The sequence below is a fragment of the Nerophis ophidion genome, linkage group LG26 (assembly GCF_033978795.1).
Source record: "Nerophis ophidion isolate RoL-2023_Sa linkage group LG26, RoL_Noph_v1.0, whole genome shotgun sequence".
In the NCBI taxonomy this organism is placed as follows: Eukaryota; Metazoa; Chordata; class Actinopteri; order Syngnathiformes; family Syngnathidae; genus Nerophis; species Nerophis ophidion.
Genome location: NC_084636.1, coordinates 31,305,949 through 31,322,655, shown reverse-complemented (window position 1 = coordinate 31,322,655; position 16,707 = coordinate 31,305,949). Strand labels below are relative to the sequence as shown.

At 38.3% G+C, this 16,707-nt stretch overlaps 1 protein-coding gene across 1 annotated transcript in view; it reads right to left on the bottom strand.

Moving 5' to 3' along the window:
- Positions 1-16,707, bottom strand: part of LOC133543619 (gamma-aminobutyric acid receptor subunit gamma-3-like) — a 109,409-nt gene that overhangs the window by 54,565 nt on the left and 38,137 nt on the right. The window contains exon 3 of the mRNA XM_061888301.1: positions 11,112-11,179. Coding sequence (XP_061744285.1) covers positions 11,112-11,179 — 68 coding nt within the window. The remainder of the gene's footprint in view (positions 1-11,111; positions 11,180-16,707) is intronic.

Here is a 16,707-nt window from a genome sequence, read left to right as displayed (position 1 = left end):
TGGGAACAGGTGGGTGCCATGATTGGGTATAAAAGCAGCTTCCATGAAATGCTAAGTAATTCACAAACAAGGACGGGGCGAGGCTGACCACTTTGTAAGCAAATTATAAACAGCTTTAGAACAACATTTCTCAACGAGCTATTTAGGGATTTTACCATCTACGGTCCGTAAAATCATCAAAAGGTTCAGAGAATCTGGAGAAATCCCTGCACGTAAGCGATGATATTACGGACCTTTGATCCCTCAGGTGGTACTGCATCAAAAACCGACATCAGTGTGTAAAGGATCAATCAATCAATCAATGTTTACTTATATAGCCCTAAATCACTAGTGTCTCAAAGGGCTGCACAAACCACTACGACATCCTCGGTAGGCCCACATAAGGGCAAGGAAAACTCACACCCAATGAAAGCTTGTTCCCATAGGCACCATAAACTGTTAATAATGTTTAGACAAAAGTGTATATTATATATACTATTATATTTATAGTATTTATATTAGGTGTGTGTGTGTGTGTATTTTGGGTATATGCATGTGTGTATGTATGTGATTATGTGTATGTATGTGTGTATATATATATATTTATGTATATATATATAAATTGTATATATGTGTGCGTGTATATATGTGTGTGTTGTGTACATATGTGTGTGTACATATGTATATATGTAAGTGTGTGTGAATTCAAATGTATTATATATAGACAATATATAGCAGCAACCACTGAATTGAATTATATTATATATATTATTGTATTATATATTGTATATATATATATATTGTATATGTATAGGGGTGGGACCTAATAAGTTTACTTCTTCCCACTCCCTTTTGAGCCAATCTTGACATCTACAAAAGATTAGTCACATGTAATGTTTTCAATGTAGGTGTAAAAATAATGTATCTATATATTTCTTTTGTATTTTATGTCATTCTCTTGTTTTGTTTGCATGGCTCAAAATAAACCATTCATTCATTCATTCATTCATTAGGATAATTGGGGTATGTATGTTCTATTAATGATGTTTTCATGTCTTTAAACTCTAAAATATTTTCTTCAAATGGTGTTGTCTTTGTTAATTTTAGCATGTTAAATTGGTCCCCCAGATTCCCGGAAATGTTTTCAGTCTTTTTCATTGTGGTCAAATCACATGTCTGTTTCAAGATTTCAACTGTGATCGGGCTTTAAACAGGTGGCTGACCTGTTCAGATGGGTGTAACTGCTACTGGTCAAATAATGTGAAATAGCATTTCATTTTACATGTATGCAATGCTATTTAAATGTAATTATAGATAATAATAATAATCTAATGTGTAGTATTGTAAATAGTCAACGGGAAGGATTTTAGTAAGACATAAGCCATGAGCACTAAACAGCCAGAAAAAAACCTAGGTAGGACAAGTAAAACTACGTAGCGTAGCTGCCAACACAACCCCCCCCAACCGACCACACCACCACAAATAGATAACTGACCTGTGGGAAACACTGCAGCGACCTTACTTTGAGTTCCTCCCGGATGGCAGAGCTTCTGACCCTATCTCTAAGGGAGAGACCTGGAAACTCATTTCGGCCGCTTGTACCCGTGATCTTGTCCTTTCGGTCATGACCCAAAGCTCATGACCATAGGTGAGGATGGGAACGTAGATCGACCGGTAAATTGAGAGCTTTGCCTTCCGGCTCAGCTCCTTCTTCACCACAACGGATCGATACAGCGTCCGCATTACTGAAGACGCCGCAGTAATGATTAAACTTAAGAGATTGTTTGTTGTCAATAATCCATCCATCCATCCATCTTCTTCCGCTTATCCGAGGTCGGGTCGCGGGGGCAACAGCCTAAGCAGGGAAACCCAGACTTCCCTATCTCCAGCCACTTCGTCTAGCTCTTCCCGGGGGATCCCGAACCGTTCCCAGGCCAGACGGGAGACATAGTCTTCCCAACGTGTCCTGGGTCTTCCCCGTGGCCTCCTACCGGTTGGACGTGCCCTAAACACCTCCCTAGGGAGGCGTTCGGGTGGCATCCTGACCAGATGTCCGAACCACCTCATCTGGCTCCTCTCGATGTGAAGGAGCAGCGGCTTTACTTTGAGTTCCTCCCGGATGGCAGAGCTTCTCACCCTATCTCTAAGGGAGAGACCTGGAAACTCATTTCGGCCGCTTGTAGCCGTGATCTTATCCTTTCGGTCATGACCCAAAGCTCATGACCATAGGTGAGGATGGGAACGTAGATCGACCGGTAAATTGAGAGCTTTGCCTTCCGGCTCAGCTCCTTCTTCACCACAACGGATCGGTACAACGTCCGCATTACTGAAGACGCCGCACCGATCCGCCTGTCGATCTCACGATCCACTCTTCCCCCACTCGTGAACAAGACTCCTAGGTACTTGAACTCCTCCACTTGGGGCAGGGTCTCCTCCCCAACCCGGAGATGGCATTCCACCCTTTTCCGGGCGAGAACCATGGACTCGGACTTGGAGGTGCTGATTCTCATTCCGGTCGCTTCACACTCGGCTGCAAACCGATCCAGTAAGAGCTGAAGATCCCGGTCAGATGAAGCCATCAGGACCACATCATCTGCAAAAAGCAGAGACCTAATCCTGCGGTCACCAAACCGGAACCCCTCAACGCCTTGACTGCGCCTAGAAATTCTGTCCATAAAAGTTATGAACAGAATCGGTGACAAAGGACAGCCTTGGCGGAGTCCAACTCTCACTGGATTATTCATGAAGTAGATTATCTAGAACACACTAACATATTATTCATCAATTCTGGTTTATTGAAACTACATGAGCTGGTAAAGATACAGGCATTATGTGTTTTGTTCAAGGCTGCTCACACGGTCACTAAGGTGGCCACTATGTTTGACAGATCAACTTATTGTGCCTTTTATTTATCCATGAGAGCATTTTTGTTGTAAATTGTGAGGGGTGTGTGTTAAAATCATGGTTGTTTTTACAAATGATGACAGATGTGAACAAGAGCATGTATAGTCTTTGTGTGATGATGTAAATGAGGTGTGGTTGTATTGTATACTAAGCATGTGTCCATAAAAGGGCATTTTAGGACTTTTTAAAAAAAATTTGATTACATGCTATGGTATGATTTTATCGTCATAATTAATTTTATTGCATGATTTTTGTATCCCGTTAATTTAGGTAGCTGCAAATGGAAATTAGCTATTTAACTATAATCTGGTACAGAACATATATGTCTTTGAGCGTAATGTTTCTGTGCATTGTCCCTTCAAATAAAGACTAAACGAAACTAAAAGGAAAGAATACCAGCAAATTTACAAAAAATATTTGTCATCACTTCTGAGAATGAAGGGTTTTGGATTAATTGTAAACAAGTTATCTCATTTTTAATCAAATATGATTGTTTGCTTATGCATTGTGTTAGACCAGGGGTGCCCATTACGTCGATCGCGATCGACTGGTCGATCTCGGAGGGTGTGTCAGTCGATCTCAAGCCCGGCATTAAAAAATAGACATAAAAATGAGCAATCATCAATCATACCAAGACTTCACTTTCGTCAGTTGTTTGACATTCTCGGCACCCGAGGATCTTGTGAGATGACGCTGGCTGCTGCGAGCTCGTATTTAAGAAAAAAATCACTAACAGGGCGGACGCAGAGAAACACATTTTATTTCTAGAGACTCCGTACCTACTGTCAAAACTCTAAAGACCGACTGCACAGTTCCTGTCTTCACCATAAAAGACCTGTTTCATCCTGCCTGTGCTAACAAAATAAGAGTCTCAGAAAGCTAGCGTGCACAAGCTAGCAAGCTACGGAGTTTGATGCCAATGTATTTCTCCCCCGCCCTCAGCGACCGCTTTCTCACTTGCTTGCCCACCCGCACACTCACTGACGTCACTCACCTGCTGCCAGACATTAAAGGGCCACACACATATGCTACTCTCATAACAAAGTGTTTAAAAACGAGTATGCAAGTTGGACAAATGAGATGCCAAATCCAACCACTTTCATGTGGTATTGGACAGAAAGGAGGACTTTTTTTTCCCTCCATTTGAAAATGCGGGCGTTATCAGCACCACTGTCTAATTCCAATCAATGCAAGTCATCAGAATCAGGTAATACACCAACTTATATTCTTGTCTTCATGAAAGAAAGGAATCTATGTGTGTTAAACATGCTTGTATTATCATTAAACACCATTAACTTGTTAACAAAAATGTCTCTTTCATAAATAAATAAATATAAATTATAAATAGGAATGAGGTAGATCTCCTCGACTTGGTCAATTGAAAAGTAGCTCGCCTGCAGAAAAAGTGTGAGCGCCCCTGTGTTAGACAAACGAAACTTGGCGTTAGATTAAACTTAGGTTACCTGCCAACCTCAAAGAGGAATTTGCAGATGAGACAGAGCAACACAGGAAGTTACTGTATCTTTTGTATTTGCATGTGTTATGTTCTCAACAAAGGTGTTATGTTTCCAACACAGCTGGAAATCCCACCCCTCCCTTAGTACAGCTGTGTGTGTGTGTGTGTGTGTGTGTGTGTGTGTGTGTGTGTGTGTGTGTGTGTGTGTGTGTGTGTGATGCAGGGCCTCCAGAATGAATTAAAAGGCGAGGGTAGTGGGAGAGGGCTTCACGGTGGCAGAGGGGTTAGTGCGTCTGCCTCACAATACGAAGGTCCTGCAGTCCTGGGTTCAAATCCAGGCTCGGGTTATTTCTGTGTGGAGTTTGCATGTTCTCTCCGTGAATGCGTGGGTTCCCTCAACTTCCAAAGACATGCACCTGGGGATAGGTTGATTGGCAACACTAAATTGGCCCTAGTGTGTGAATGTGAGTGTGAATGTTGTCTGTCTATCTGTGTTGGCCCTGCGATGAGGTGGCGACTTGTCCAGGGTGTACCCCGCCTTCCGCCCGATTGTAGCTGAGATAGGCGCCAGTGCCCCCCGCGACCCCAGAAGGGAATAAGCGGTAGAAAATGGATGGATGGATGGGTAGTGGGAGAAAAGTTTCAGAGTGAGTTGGAGCCTGTAACTGACAAACTTTCTCCAGGTCACTCTCCTCGTACGAGAAAAAGCAATCACTGGCTTGTCATCTATTTTCTGTTTCTGTGTCTTAATAATATCTCATAGTTTTTGACCCTGACAAAGGGTACAAAAGAAAAGGTCATTTTAAATGTATATCAGTGGAATTCTCTTTACAATGAGATAAGAGACTGTAAAAAATATATTCCAATTGAAAAAGAATTATAAAGACAGAACAAGATCAAATGGACAGCCTTCAGTCTTTACATTTCGTTTTATATTTATTATTTTACTTATTTTTTTATCTGGTTTTGTAATTGTTTGGTATCATCCCGTTATATTACTTTTTTTTGTTCGGTTTGTACTTCATCAAGTTTTACACTTGCTGTGTTTTTTTTTGTGTGTTTTCGTTATATTTTAATGTATTTCTTTGTTTTGTATGCTATCCATTAAGTAAGACTATGTATTATGTTGAAGGGGGGCAGGAAAATAAAAGATTTTCTTCATCCCGTTCCTTCTCAGGCATGTAAAAGTGTGTTTAGTTGCTGAGGTTTAATTGTCTATTGATCAAAGATGCACATCAATGAAGGAGATGAATGCAAAATGAAATGAAAATTCCTCATTTCAACGGCGCCAGAAAAGTTATAATCAGAGCAGGTGGAATTGAATCCTTCAGAACACGGCGTCGACTTGGAAAAAAGCGCTGTGGCGTCACGTAGGTTCCAGCGGGGCAGCTTAACGTGCCGAGTAGTCCTTTTATTTCAAAACGAAACTGAAGGTTCCACACAAAGAAATAATTGCAGAGGCGTCGTTGGAAACAATGGCGGCGTTCTTTGTAGGGATTGTACTTCAAAGAAAGCAAAAGGCTTCGTGTAAACGTTGTTCGACGTCTAATTATGGTCTCAAGTACACGCTCACACTAATTACTACTTTTATTACGAACAATCTTCTAATTTAACAGTGGACTGATCCAAACTAGGGTTGCGCGATAAAGACGACAATGGACATTTTAATGCATGTCAAATTTGGCAGCCATTGAACGTGTCCTCGCTAACGGCTAACGCCCCTCCACAGTGAGAGCCACTTCCAAGTCACTAATTCTTAAAAACACATTTTTACTGCCAGCATGAAACTTTGAACTCTTTTTAACTTTTTATGCTATGATAAATTAAGCATGATGAGTTGAACATATGTAAGTATGTGGCGACACTTTTAACTCTTTTTTTCAAACGCTTATTGCAAACACTTACTTACAGTAAGCCATTAATTTGATTTTGTAAGTCTTTATTTTGACTTAGTAAGCCATTATTTTGACTTAGTATATTACTAAGTCATAATAATGACGTACTTAGTATCTGAGGTAACTAGGACTGTTTTGTTTTTACTTTACGGAAAAAATATCAAGATATACCGTATTTCCTTGAATTAATTTAAAACCTCTTCTCACTCCTGCGCTTACCAAAGGCATGCGGTAAAAGTAAGCATGCGCTAATTATTTCAAAAACCTATTCTCACGCCGGCACTTACCAAAGGCACGCAGTAAAAATTTGATTGTGATGTATGCTTAGACCTTAAATCCTACTGAATATCTCTCAATCTTCTTCCCTTTATGCGATTTCAAATTACCGGTATTGAAATCAGCCTCCTCCATTTTGAAAATGATGACGTCATGAGTTTGACCAGGCCGTAATACTAAGCATGCGCTAATTATTTTGCGAAGCGAGTTTGACCCGGCAGTAATTCAAGGCAGGCACATACTATATATGCCCTGCGGCAATTCAAGGAAATGCGGTTTATCGTATATCGCAATTCAACAAATGGAGCGGAAAACACAACCAACCGTTGGAGGCTTCTTCATGCGAAGAAGCCGGCCTACTTCACCACAGTCAGTAGTCTATTGCCCCCGCGGCTGTGGTGGCAGCGACGAGGTGGAGACGTGATGGCGACAGGCCGAGTTACACCGATCCTTATACCCAAAAATTTAGCGGGTGCGGCTAATATACTAGTGTGCTCTACAATCCGGAAGAAAACGTACATCAATTTCTAATTGAGATAAAAAAAAGGAATTGATTTAGGAAAGGTTTGCGTGAACTAAAACATGTGCAAACTTGTGCACTGACAATTGCACCTTAGCACAACACACGCTAATCATTTAGCACTCGCAATGTGATCACGTAGAAGCGAGACTGCGCTGCAAAGGTGAAGCAGAAAAAAACATTCTGTGCGTGTGCAAGGCAACATATTGGGACGGTCAGAAAAAAAAAAAAAAATACTTAGTCGAATCAGCAAGATTACTTTATAATTATAATTTTAATACCATTTGTTTTCATATGCTAGATACACTATGTTTTTTCCATACCGATATGGAAAGTTCTTGCAATATGAATTTCCTTGAAAATACTTAGTCGAATCAGCAAGATTGCTTTATAATTATAATTTTAATACCATTTGTTTTCATATGCTAGATACACTATGTTTTTTCCATACCGATATGGAAAGTTCTCGCAATATGAATTTCCTTGAAAATACTTAGTCGAATCAGCAAGATTACTTTATAATTATAATTTTAATACCATTTGTTTTCATATGCTAGATACACTATGTTTTTTCCATACCGATATGGAAAGTTCTTGCAATATGAATTTCCTTGAGAATACTTAGTCGAATCAGCAAGATTACTTTGTAATTATAATTTTAATACCATTTGTTTTCATATGCTAGATACACTATGTTTTTTCCATACCGATATGGAAAGTTCTTGCAATATGAATTTCCTCGAACATACTTAGTCGAATCAGCAAGATTACTTTATAATTATAATTTTAATACCATTTGTTTTCATATGCTAGATACACTATGTTTTTTCCATACCGATATGGAAAGTTCTTGCAATATGAATTTCCTTGAAAATACTTAGTCGAATCAGCAAGATTGCTTTATAATTATAATTTTAATACCATTTGTTTTCATATGCTAGATACACTATGTTTTTTCCATACCGATATGGAAAGTTCTCGCAATATGAATTTCCTTGAAAATACTTAGTCGAATCAGCAAGATTACTTTATAATTATAATTTTAATACCATTTGTTTTCATATGCTAGATACACTATGTTTTTTTCCATACTGATATGGAAAGTTCTTGCAATATGAATTTCCTTGAAAATACTTAGTCGAATCAGCAAGATTACTTTGTAATTATAATTTTAATACCATTTGTTTTCATATGCTAGATACACTATGTTTTTTCCATACCGACATGGAAAGTTCTTGCAATATGAATTTCCTTGAAAATACTTAGTCGAATCAGCAAGATTACTTTATAATTATAATTTTAATACCATTTGTTTTCATATGCTAGATACACTATGTTTTTTCCATACCGATATGGAAAGTTCTTGCAATATGAATTTCCTTGAAAATACTTAGTCGAATCAGCAAGATTACTTTATAATTATAATTTTAATGCCATTTGTTTTCATATGCTAGATACACTATGTTTTTTCCATACCGATATGGGAAGTTCTTGCAATATGAATTTCCTTGAAAATACTTTGTCGAATCAGCAAGATTACTTTATAATTATAATTTTAATACCATTTGTTTTCATATGCTAGATACACTATGTTTTTTCTATACCGATATGGAAAGTTCTTGCAATATGAATTTCCTTGAAAATACTTAGTCGAATCAGCAAGATTACTTTATAATTATAATTTTAATACCATTTGTTTTCATATGCTAGATACACTATGTTTTTTCCATACCGATATGGAAAGTTCTTGCAATATGAATTTCCTTGAAAATACTTAGTCGAATCAGCAAGATTACTTTATAATTATAATTTTAATACCATTTGTTTTCATATGCTAGATACACTATGTTTTTTCCATACCGATATGGAAAGTTCTTGCAATATGAATTTCCTTGAAAATACTTAGTCGAATCAGCAAGATTACTTTATAATTATAATTTTAATACCATTTGTTTTCATATGCTAGATACACTATGTTTTTTCCATACCGATATGGAAAGTTCTTGCAATATGAATTTCCTTGAAAATACTTAGTCGAATGAGCAAGATTACTTTATAATTATAATTTTAATACCATTTGTTTTCATATGCTAGATACACTATGTTTTTTTCCATACCGATATGGAAAGTTCTTGCAATATGAATTTCCTTGAAAATACTTAGTCGAATCAGCAAGATTACTTTATAATTATAATTTTAATACCATTTTTTTTCATATGCTAGATACACTACGTTTTTTCCATACAGATATGGAAAGTTCTTGCAATATGAATTTCCTTGAAAATACTTAGTCGAATCAGCAAGATTACTTTATAATTATAATTTTAATACCATTTGTTTTCATATGCTAGATACACTATGTTTTTTCCATACCGATATGGAAAGTTCTTGCAATATGAATTTCCTTGAAAATACTTAGTCGAATCAGCAAGATTACTTTATAATTATAATTTTAATACCATTTGTTTTCATATGCTAGATACACTATGTTTTTTCCATACCGATATGGAAAGTTCTTGCAATATGAATTTCCTTGAAAATACTTAGTCGAATCAGCAAGATTACTTTATAATTATAATTTTAATACCATTTGTTTTCATATGCTAGATACACTATGTTTTTTCCATACCGATATGGAAAGTTCTTGCAATATGAATTTCCTTGAAAATACTTAGTCGAATCAGCAAGATTACTTTATAATTATAATTTTAATACCATTTGTTTTCATATGCTAGATACACTATGTTTTTCCATACCGATATGGAAAGTTCTTGCAATATGAATTTCCTTGAAAATGGATCATTCAACAGCGCCTACATTTGACGTGCTAAAAATAGGTTCTGTTGTCTGGATCAGTGGTCCCCAACCTTTTTGTATCCGTGGACCGGTCAACGCTTAATTTTTTCTTCTTTGTCATGAAAAAGGGCTGTTTTTGTCATGAAAAGGGAGGTTTTTGTCGTTGGTGCACTAATTGTAAGTGTATAATGTGTTTTTTATGTTGATTTAATAAAAAAAAAATAAAAAAATAAAAATATTTTTTATTTTATTTTTTTTAATAAAAAATTCAGCTGCGGCCCGGTACCAATCGGGCCACGGCCCGGTGGTTGGGGACCACTGGTCTAGATCACAAGATCGCCGAGACGAAGTGGTTTATATTATATTTGGGTCGCAAAAGTTGGGCAAATGTAGGGATGGGTACCGGATACAGTACTTTTTTGGTGAGTCGGTCCTAGCAAGCACCGATTTACATAAGATCCAACGGTGTCATGTTACCCCGGTTACCTCTTTGCACTTTGGCGATCACTCCGGCAGCACTGAGAGCGCACTGAGCCAAACTAACTCTCGGTCATGTTGCCGTTTTAAATTGCAGACAAAGTGATGGACTAAAAACGTAAGTAAAGTAGGGCTCCGCTTTTCCAAAAATGTGCTGGCTTGATGCAAATATCCGTTGGCTTTGCCAATAACATGTTACTGATTAGCATTAGCGATTATACATGTTGCGTAAAAAGTACAATACTTACAGTATTAACACTTTTTAGGGCGCAACAACAACAAAAACAAAACACCATAAACTATACATTGCTGCCATCTCACATCTTGGAACTGTAATTGCAACATAATGTCATATTGTAATTGATAACATGATGATAATAAAACAAGCTGTAACAACTGGACAACAATTATCATAATCAGCTTATTTTGTAATGTTGCAATAAAAATAAGATTTAAAATTTATTTATTAACACACACAAAAGTACCGAAAATTGGTACAGATGAGTACCGGTATCGATTACCAGGTACCGGTAATCGGCACCGTATCGGTTCCAATGTAAACAGTAACCATACCTAGGCAGATTCAATAATAATTAATATCAATGAAGCAAAAAAAATAAAAATAAATTTTTATCAATAGTGAAAAGATGATTTAAAAAAAAGTACCCTGTGTTGTTAACAAACATGATACATGCTACCTTATCTGAATGCTAGTTTATAGCAAATATAATACTTAATCATCTTGTCCCATTTTCAGGACACGCGACTGGCCAATCAGAACCCGTTGTGAAATGGTCATGTGACTTACCATGTTTATGGAGGACACGGGCCCGATGCTGTTGACAAATATGTCCACGTCTATGATGGTTGGCTTCACTGTAGGGGAAGAGAGAATAGGAATTAGCCCTGATGACGAGGAGGAAAACGAGCTTGGGCGTGACAAAAAAAAAAAAAAACCCGATGAAAGTTTTTTTTATGTTGTTTGGACGTTTTTTTTAATTCATTTCTACAATGTTCAATGTGTGTTTAATTTTTGTGCCGGTTGATTATTTTTTCCTGCACCATGACTAGGGGAGGTTGTTTGGATTGGGTCATGTAAGTAAATGCTATGCTGTATACAATTAATGTCGGAGTTACTCTCATTGGCCACTATATGGCGACAAAATGGCCTCTATTAGACTAAAATTTGGCATGGGACCAAAATTACTTATTCTTATTTATTTGGTTATTAAGAGTATGTGAAAGTTGGACCCCTACATTGTTTACTTCCGTGGCGGCCTCCTTAACGTTTTTTAATCAATCAGCTAAAATGCACCAAACATGGATACCTGTGGGGAGAGTGTTTTGCATTTTTCTCATCATGCTATGTAATGGATATAAATGTGGCCTGCGGGCCTGCCGCGGAAAGGGGTGTGCATGGACTGGCCCCGGAGACAGCAGCAGGTGAGTAGATGGCCCAGGTGGGCCTTGTTATCTAATCACTTGTCGCCTTTATTAGCAGCAGCCGGAACGAGACACGGTGGTTGGACTGGGAGCCAGAGAGAGAGAGAGAGACACGGACTGAGGGAAAGACAATTTGCTGGAATGCAAAAGCCCATACCACTATTTATAAAAATAAAACAGTGTTGTACCCTGAAATCCGGGCTCTAGTGGCAGTGTGTGCTGGTCCGCAGAACCCACTAGAGGACAACCTCTACAGGGTGTAATTTAGATTTTTTTTTAATGTTGATTGGACGTTTTCTTATTAATTTCTACAGCGTTCAATTTAACCACGTTTGTGTAATTCTTGTGCTAATTGATTTTTTTCCCCTGCACCATGACTAGGGAAGGTTGTTTGGATTGGCTCATATAAGTCAATGCTGTGCTGTGTAAAACTGATGTTTGAGTTACTTCCATTAGCCACTAGATGGCAACAAAATAACTACTATTTTTAATTCCCCCTTGGGGATTAATAAAGTATGTCTGATTGTGATTCTAAATGGACGGAAATTTTGCCTAATTGTTTATTAAGAGTATGTGGAAGTAGTACTCCTACAATATTTACTTCAATGACGTCCTCCTTAAGGTTTTGTAATCAATCAGAAATATCAAGCAGCTATAATCCACCAAACATGGATAAGTGTGGAAAGAGTGTTTTGCTTTTTTTTCCTGCATCATTACTAGGGAAGGTTGTTAGTATTGGGTCATATAAGTCGATGCTATGCTTTGTACAGTTAATGTTTGAGTTACTTTCATTGGCCAATAGATGGCGAAACAATGGCCGCAATCGGACCAAAATTTGGCCTGAGACCTAACGTAATTGTTATAATTTAATTGGTTATTACGAGTAAGTGAAAGTTAGACTCCTACAATGTTTACTTCCATGACGACCCTCTTTAGGTTTTTTTAATTAATCAGAAATATCAAGCAGCTAAAATGTGCCAAATATGAGTAAGTGTGGAGAGAGTGTTTTGCATTTTGCCCATCATGCTTTGTAATGGATTTAAACGGGTGTAATTTTGATTTTTTTTTTTTTTTTATGTTGATTAAACGTTTTGTTACTCATTTCTACAACGTTCAATGTGACCATGTTTTTGAATTTTGCACTGCTGGATTTTTTTTTCCTGCATCATGACTAGGGAAGGTTGTTTGAATTGGGTAATATAAATAAATGCTATAATTTGTAAAGTTAATGTTTGAGTTACTTTCATTGGCCACTAGATGGCAAAAATAATGGCCGCAATCGGACCAAACTTTGGCCCAGGACCTAAAGTAATATTTATCATTTAATTGGTTATTAAGAGTATGTGAAAGTTGGACTCCTACATTGTTTACTTCCATGACGACCTACTTAAGCTAAAATGTGCCAAACATTGATAAGTCTGGAAAGAGTGTTTTGCATTTTTCTCCATCATGCTTTATAAGGGATTTAAATGGGTGTAATTTAGATTATTTATAAAAAAAAAAAAAAAAAAGTTGATTCGACATTTTGTTATTCATTTCTAAAACGTTCAACGTGACCATGTTTGCTTAATTTTCGTGCTGGTTGATTTTTTTTTCTGCACCATGACTAGGGAGGGTTGTTTGGATTGGGTCATATAATTGTGTACAATTCATGTTTGACTTACTTTCATTGGCCACTAGATGTTGACAAATTGGTGACTATCAAGACTGAAATTTGGCTTGGAGCGGAAATAATTGATTATAATTTAATTGTTTATTAAGAGCAAGTTACGGCTGGGTTCCTACATTGTTTTCTTCCATGACGACCTCCTTTAGGTTTCTTTAATTAATCAGAAATATCAAGCAGCTAAAATGTGCCAAACATGGATAAGCGCAGAGAGTATATATATATATATATATATATATATATATATATATAAAAAATTATTCAATTCAACAAAAAATGTTGTAAAAAATAAAATATATATATCTAATTTATATATATATATATATATATATATATATATATATATATATATATATATATAGGGACGGCGTGGCGCAGTGGGAGAGTGGCCGTGCGCAACCCGAGGGTCACTGGTTCAAATACCACCTAGAACCAACCTCGTCACGTCCGTTGTGTCCTGAGCAAGACACTTCACCCTTGCTCCTGATGGGTGCTGGTTGGCGCCTTGCATGGCAGCTCCCTCCATCAGTGTGTGAATGTGTGTGTGAATGGGTAAATATGGAAGTAATGTCAAAGCGCTTTGAGTACCTTGAAGGTAGAAAAGCGCTATACAAGTACAACCCATTTATCATTATATATATATATATATATATATATATATATATATATATATATATATATATATATATATATATATATATATATATATAATAACATATCTACAAGACTCAATGTGACCATGTTTGCTGAATTTTTGTGCTGGTTGATGTTCTTACACAATGACTAGGGAAGGTTGTTTGGATTGGGTCAAATAAGTGTGTGTTATGCTGTGCACAGTTACTGTTTGATTTACTTTCTTTGGCCACTAGATGGCGACAAAATGGCCACTATCGGACCGCAGGTATTTCTGTAAGATATAAATACACCATATTGCTTATTGGACTTTTGCCATCTCGCGGTCCAAATTGAAGACGCACTTGGGCCTTCGGGCTGTAGTTTGGACACTCCTGGTCTTGCCGGTGTGCTTTTGTGTATTGTGTGGCTGCTCTGTATCATCCCATACTTGCTTTATTTTTATGATTTCGCATGCGTATCCCATATCAATATGGAATCAAGACACCTTTAGCCCTTACACAAAGTTTGACACTCTGTCAGCCACTAATGCATTCAACAACATGCTAACGAGCGTGTACAACTTGACTGAGAAGTCTTTACAATATTTGGAGCCGTGCATGAAGTTCTCCAAAAGACGACAAACTGTATCGCAGCTGTGCAGACTCCTGCGAGCACTATAATAAGCACATTGTGTGAACGAGCTATCTGGCAGGTGGAAACGGTGGCTTTAATTGGCCGAGCGACACGCTTCCAGCTGATGTAGGATGATGGAAGAGCGCGTGGCGGCATCCGAGCGCATCACAGTTGTCACTTAGCCGGCGACACTCTGCCTGACACACCTGCCGTCATAATACTAAAGTCCTCGAGGGCAACGAGAAGTGTGCAGCAGGAAATAAGGTTATTGAAGAAGAGCAATCAATCAATCAATGTTTACTTATATAGCCCTAAATCACTAGTGTCTAAATGGGCTGCACAAACCACTACGACATCCTCGGTAGGCCCACATAAGGGCAAGGAAAACTCACACCCAGTGGGACGTCGGTGACAATGATGACTATGAGAACCTTGGAGAGGAGGAAAGCAATGGCGGGTCTAACATGATACTGTGAAAGTTCAATCCATAATGGATCGAACACAGTCGCAAGAGTCCAGCCCAAGGCGGATCCAACACAGCAGCGAGAGTCCCGTTCACAGCAGAGCCAGCAGGAAACCATCGCAAGCGGAGGCGGATCAGCAGCGCAGAGATGTCCCCAGCCAATACACAGGCGAGCAGTACATGGCCACCGGATCGGACCGGACCCCCTCCACAAGGGAGAGTGGGACATAGAAGAAAAAGAAAAGAAACGGCAGATCAACTGGTCTAAAAAGGGAGTCTATTTAAAGGCTAGAGTATACAAATGAGTTTTAAGGTGAGACTTAAATGCTTCTACTGAGATACAGGCTGAAAACTAGATCACGATATTAGTGTTTTACAAACCCCAAAACCAGTGAAGTTGGTACGTTGAGTAAACCTTATTAAAAACAGAATACAATGATTTGCAAATCATATTCAACCTATATTCAATTGAATAGACTGCAAAGACCAGATATTTAATGTTCGAACTTTATTTGTTTGTAAATATTAGATCATTTGGAATTTAATGCCTGCAGCATGTTTCCAAAAAGCTGACACAAGTGGCAAAAAACACTGAGAAAGTTGAGAAATGTCAATCAATGTTTACTTATATAGCCCTAAATCACTAGTGTCTCAAAGGGCTGCAAAAACCACTACGACATCCTCGGTAGGCCCACATAAGGGCAAGGAAAACTCACACCCAGTGGGACATCGGTGACAATGATGACTATGAGAACCTTGGAGAGGAGGAAAGCAATGGATGTCGAGCGGATCTAACATGATACTGTGAAAGTTCAATCCATAATGGATCCAACACAGTCGCAAGAGTCCAGTCCAAAGCGGATCCAACACAGCAGCGAGAGTCCCGTTCACAGCGGAGCCAGCAGGACCCCCTCCACAAGGGAGAGTGGGACATAGGAGAAAAAGAAAAGAAACGGCAGATCAAAATCCCACAGGTGAACAGGCTAATTAGGAAGAGGTGGGTGCCCTGATTGGGTGTAAAAGCAGCTTCCATGAAATGTTTAGTCATTCACAAACAAGGATGGGGGCGAGGGTGACCAATTTGTCAACAAACGCGTGAGCGAATTGTCCAACAGTTTAAGAATACCATTTCTCAACCAGCTATTGCAAGGAATTTAGGGATTTCACCATCTACGGTCCGTAATATCATCAAAACGTTCAAAGAATCTGGAGAAATCACTGTACGTAAGCGATGGTATAACGGACCTTCGACCCCTCGGGCCGTACTGCATAAAAAAGCGTCATCAGTGCGTAAAGGACATCACCACATGGGTTCAAGAACACGTCAGAAAACTACTGTCAGTAACTACAGTTTGTCGCTACATCTGGAAGTGCAAGTTAAAACTCTACTATGCAAAGCAAAAGCCATTTATCAACAACACCCAGAAACGCCACTTGCTTCGCTGGGCCCGAGCTCATCTCAGATGGACTGATGCAAAGTGGAATAGTGTTCTGTAATCTGACGAGTCCACATTTTAAATTGTTCTGGGAAAACTGCGGACGTCGTGTCCTCCGGACCAAAGAGTAAAAGAACCATCCGGATTC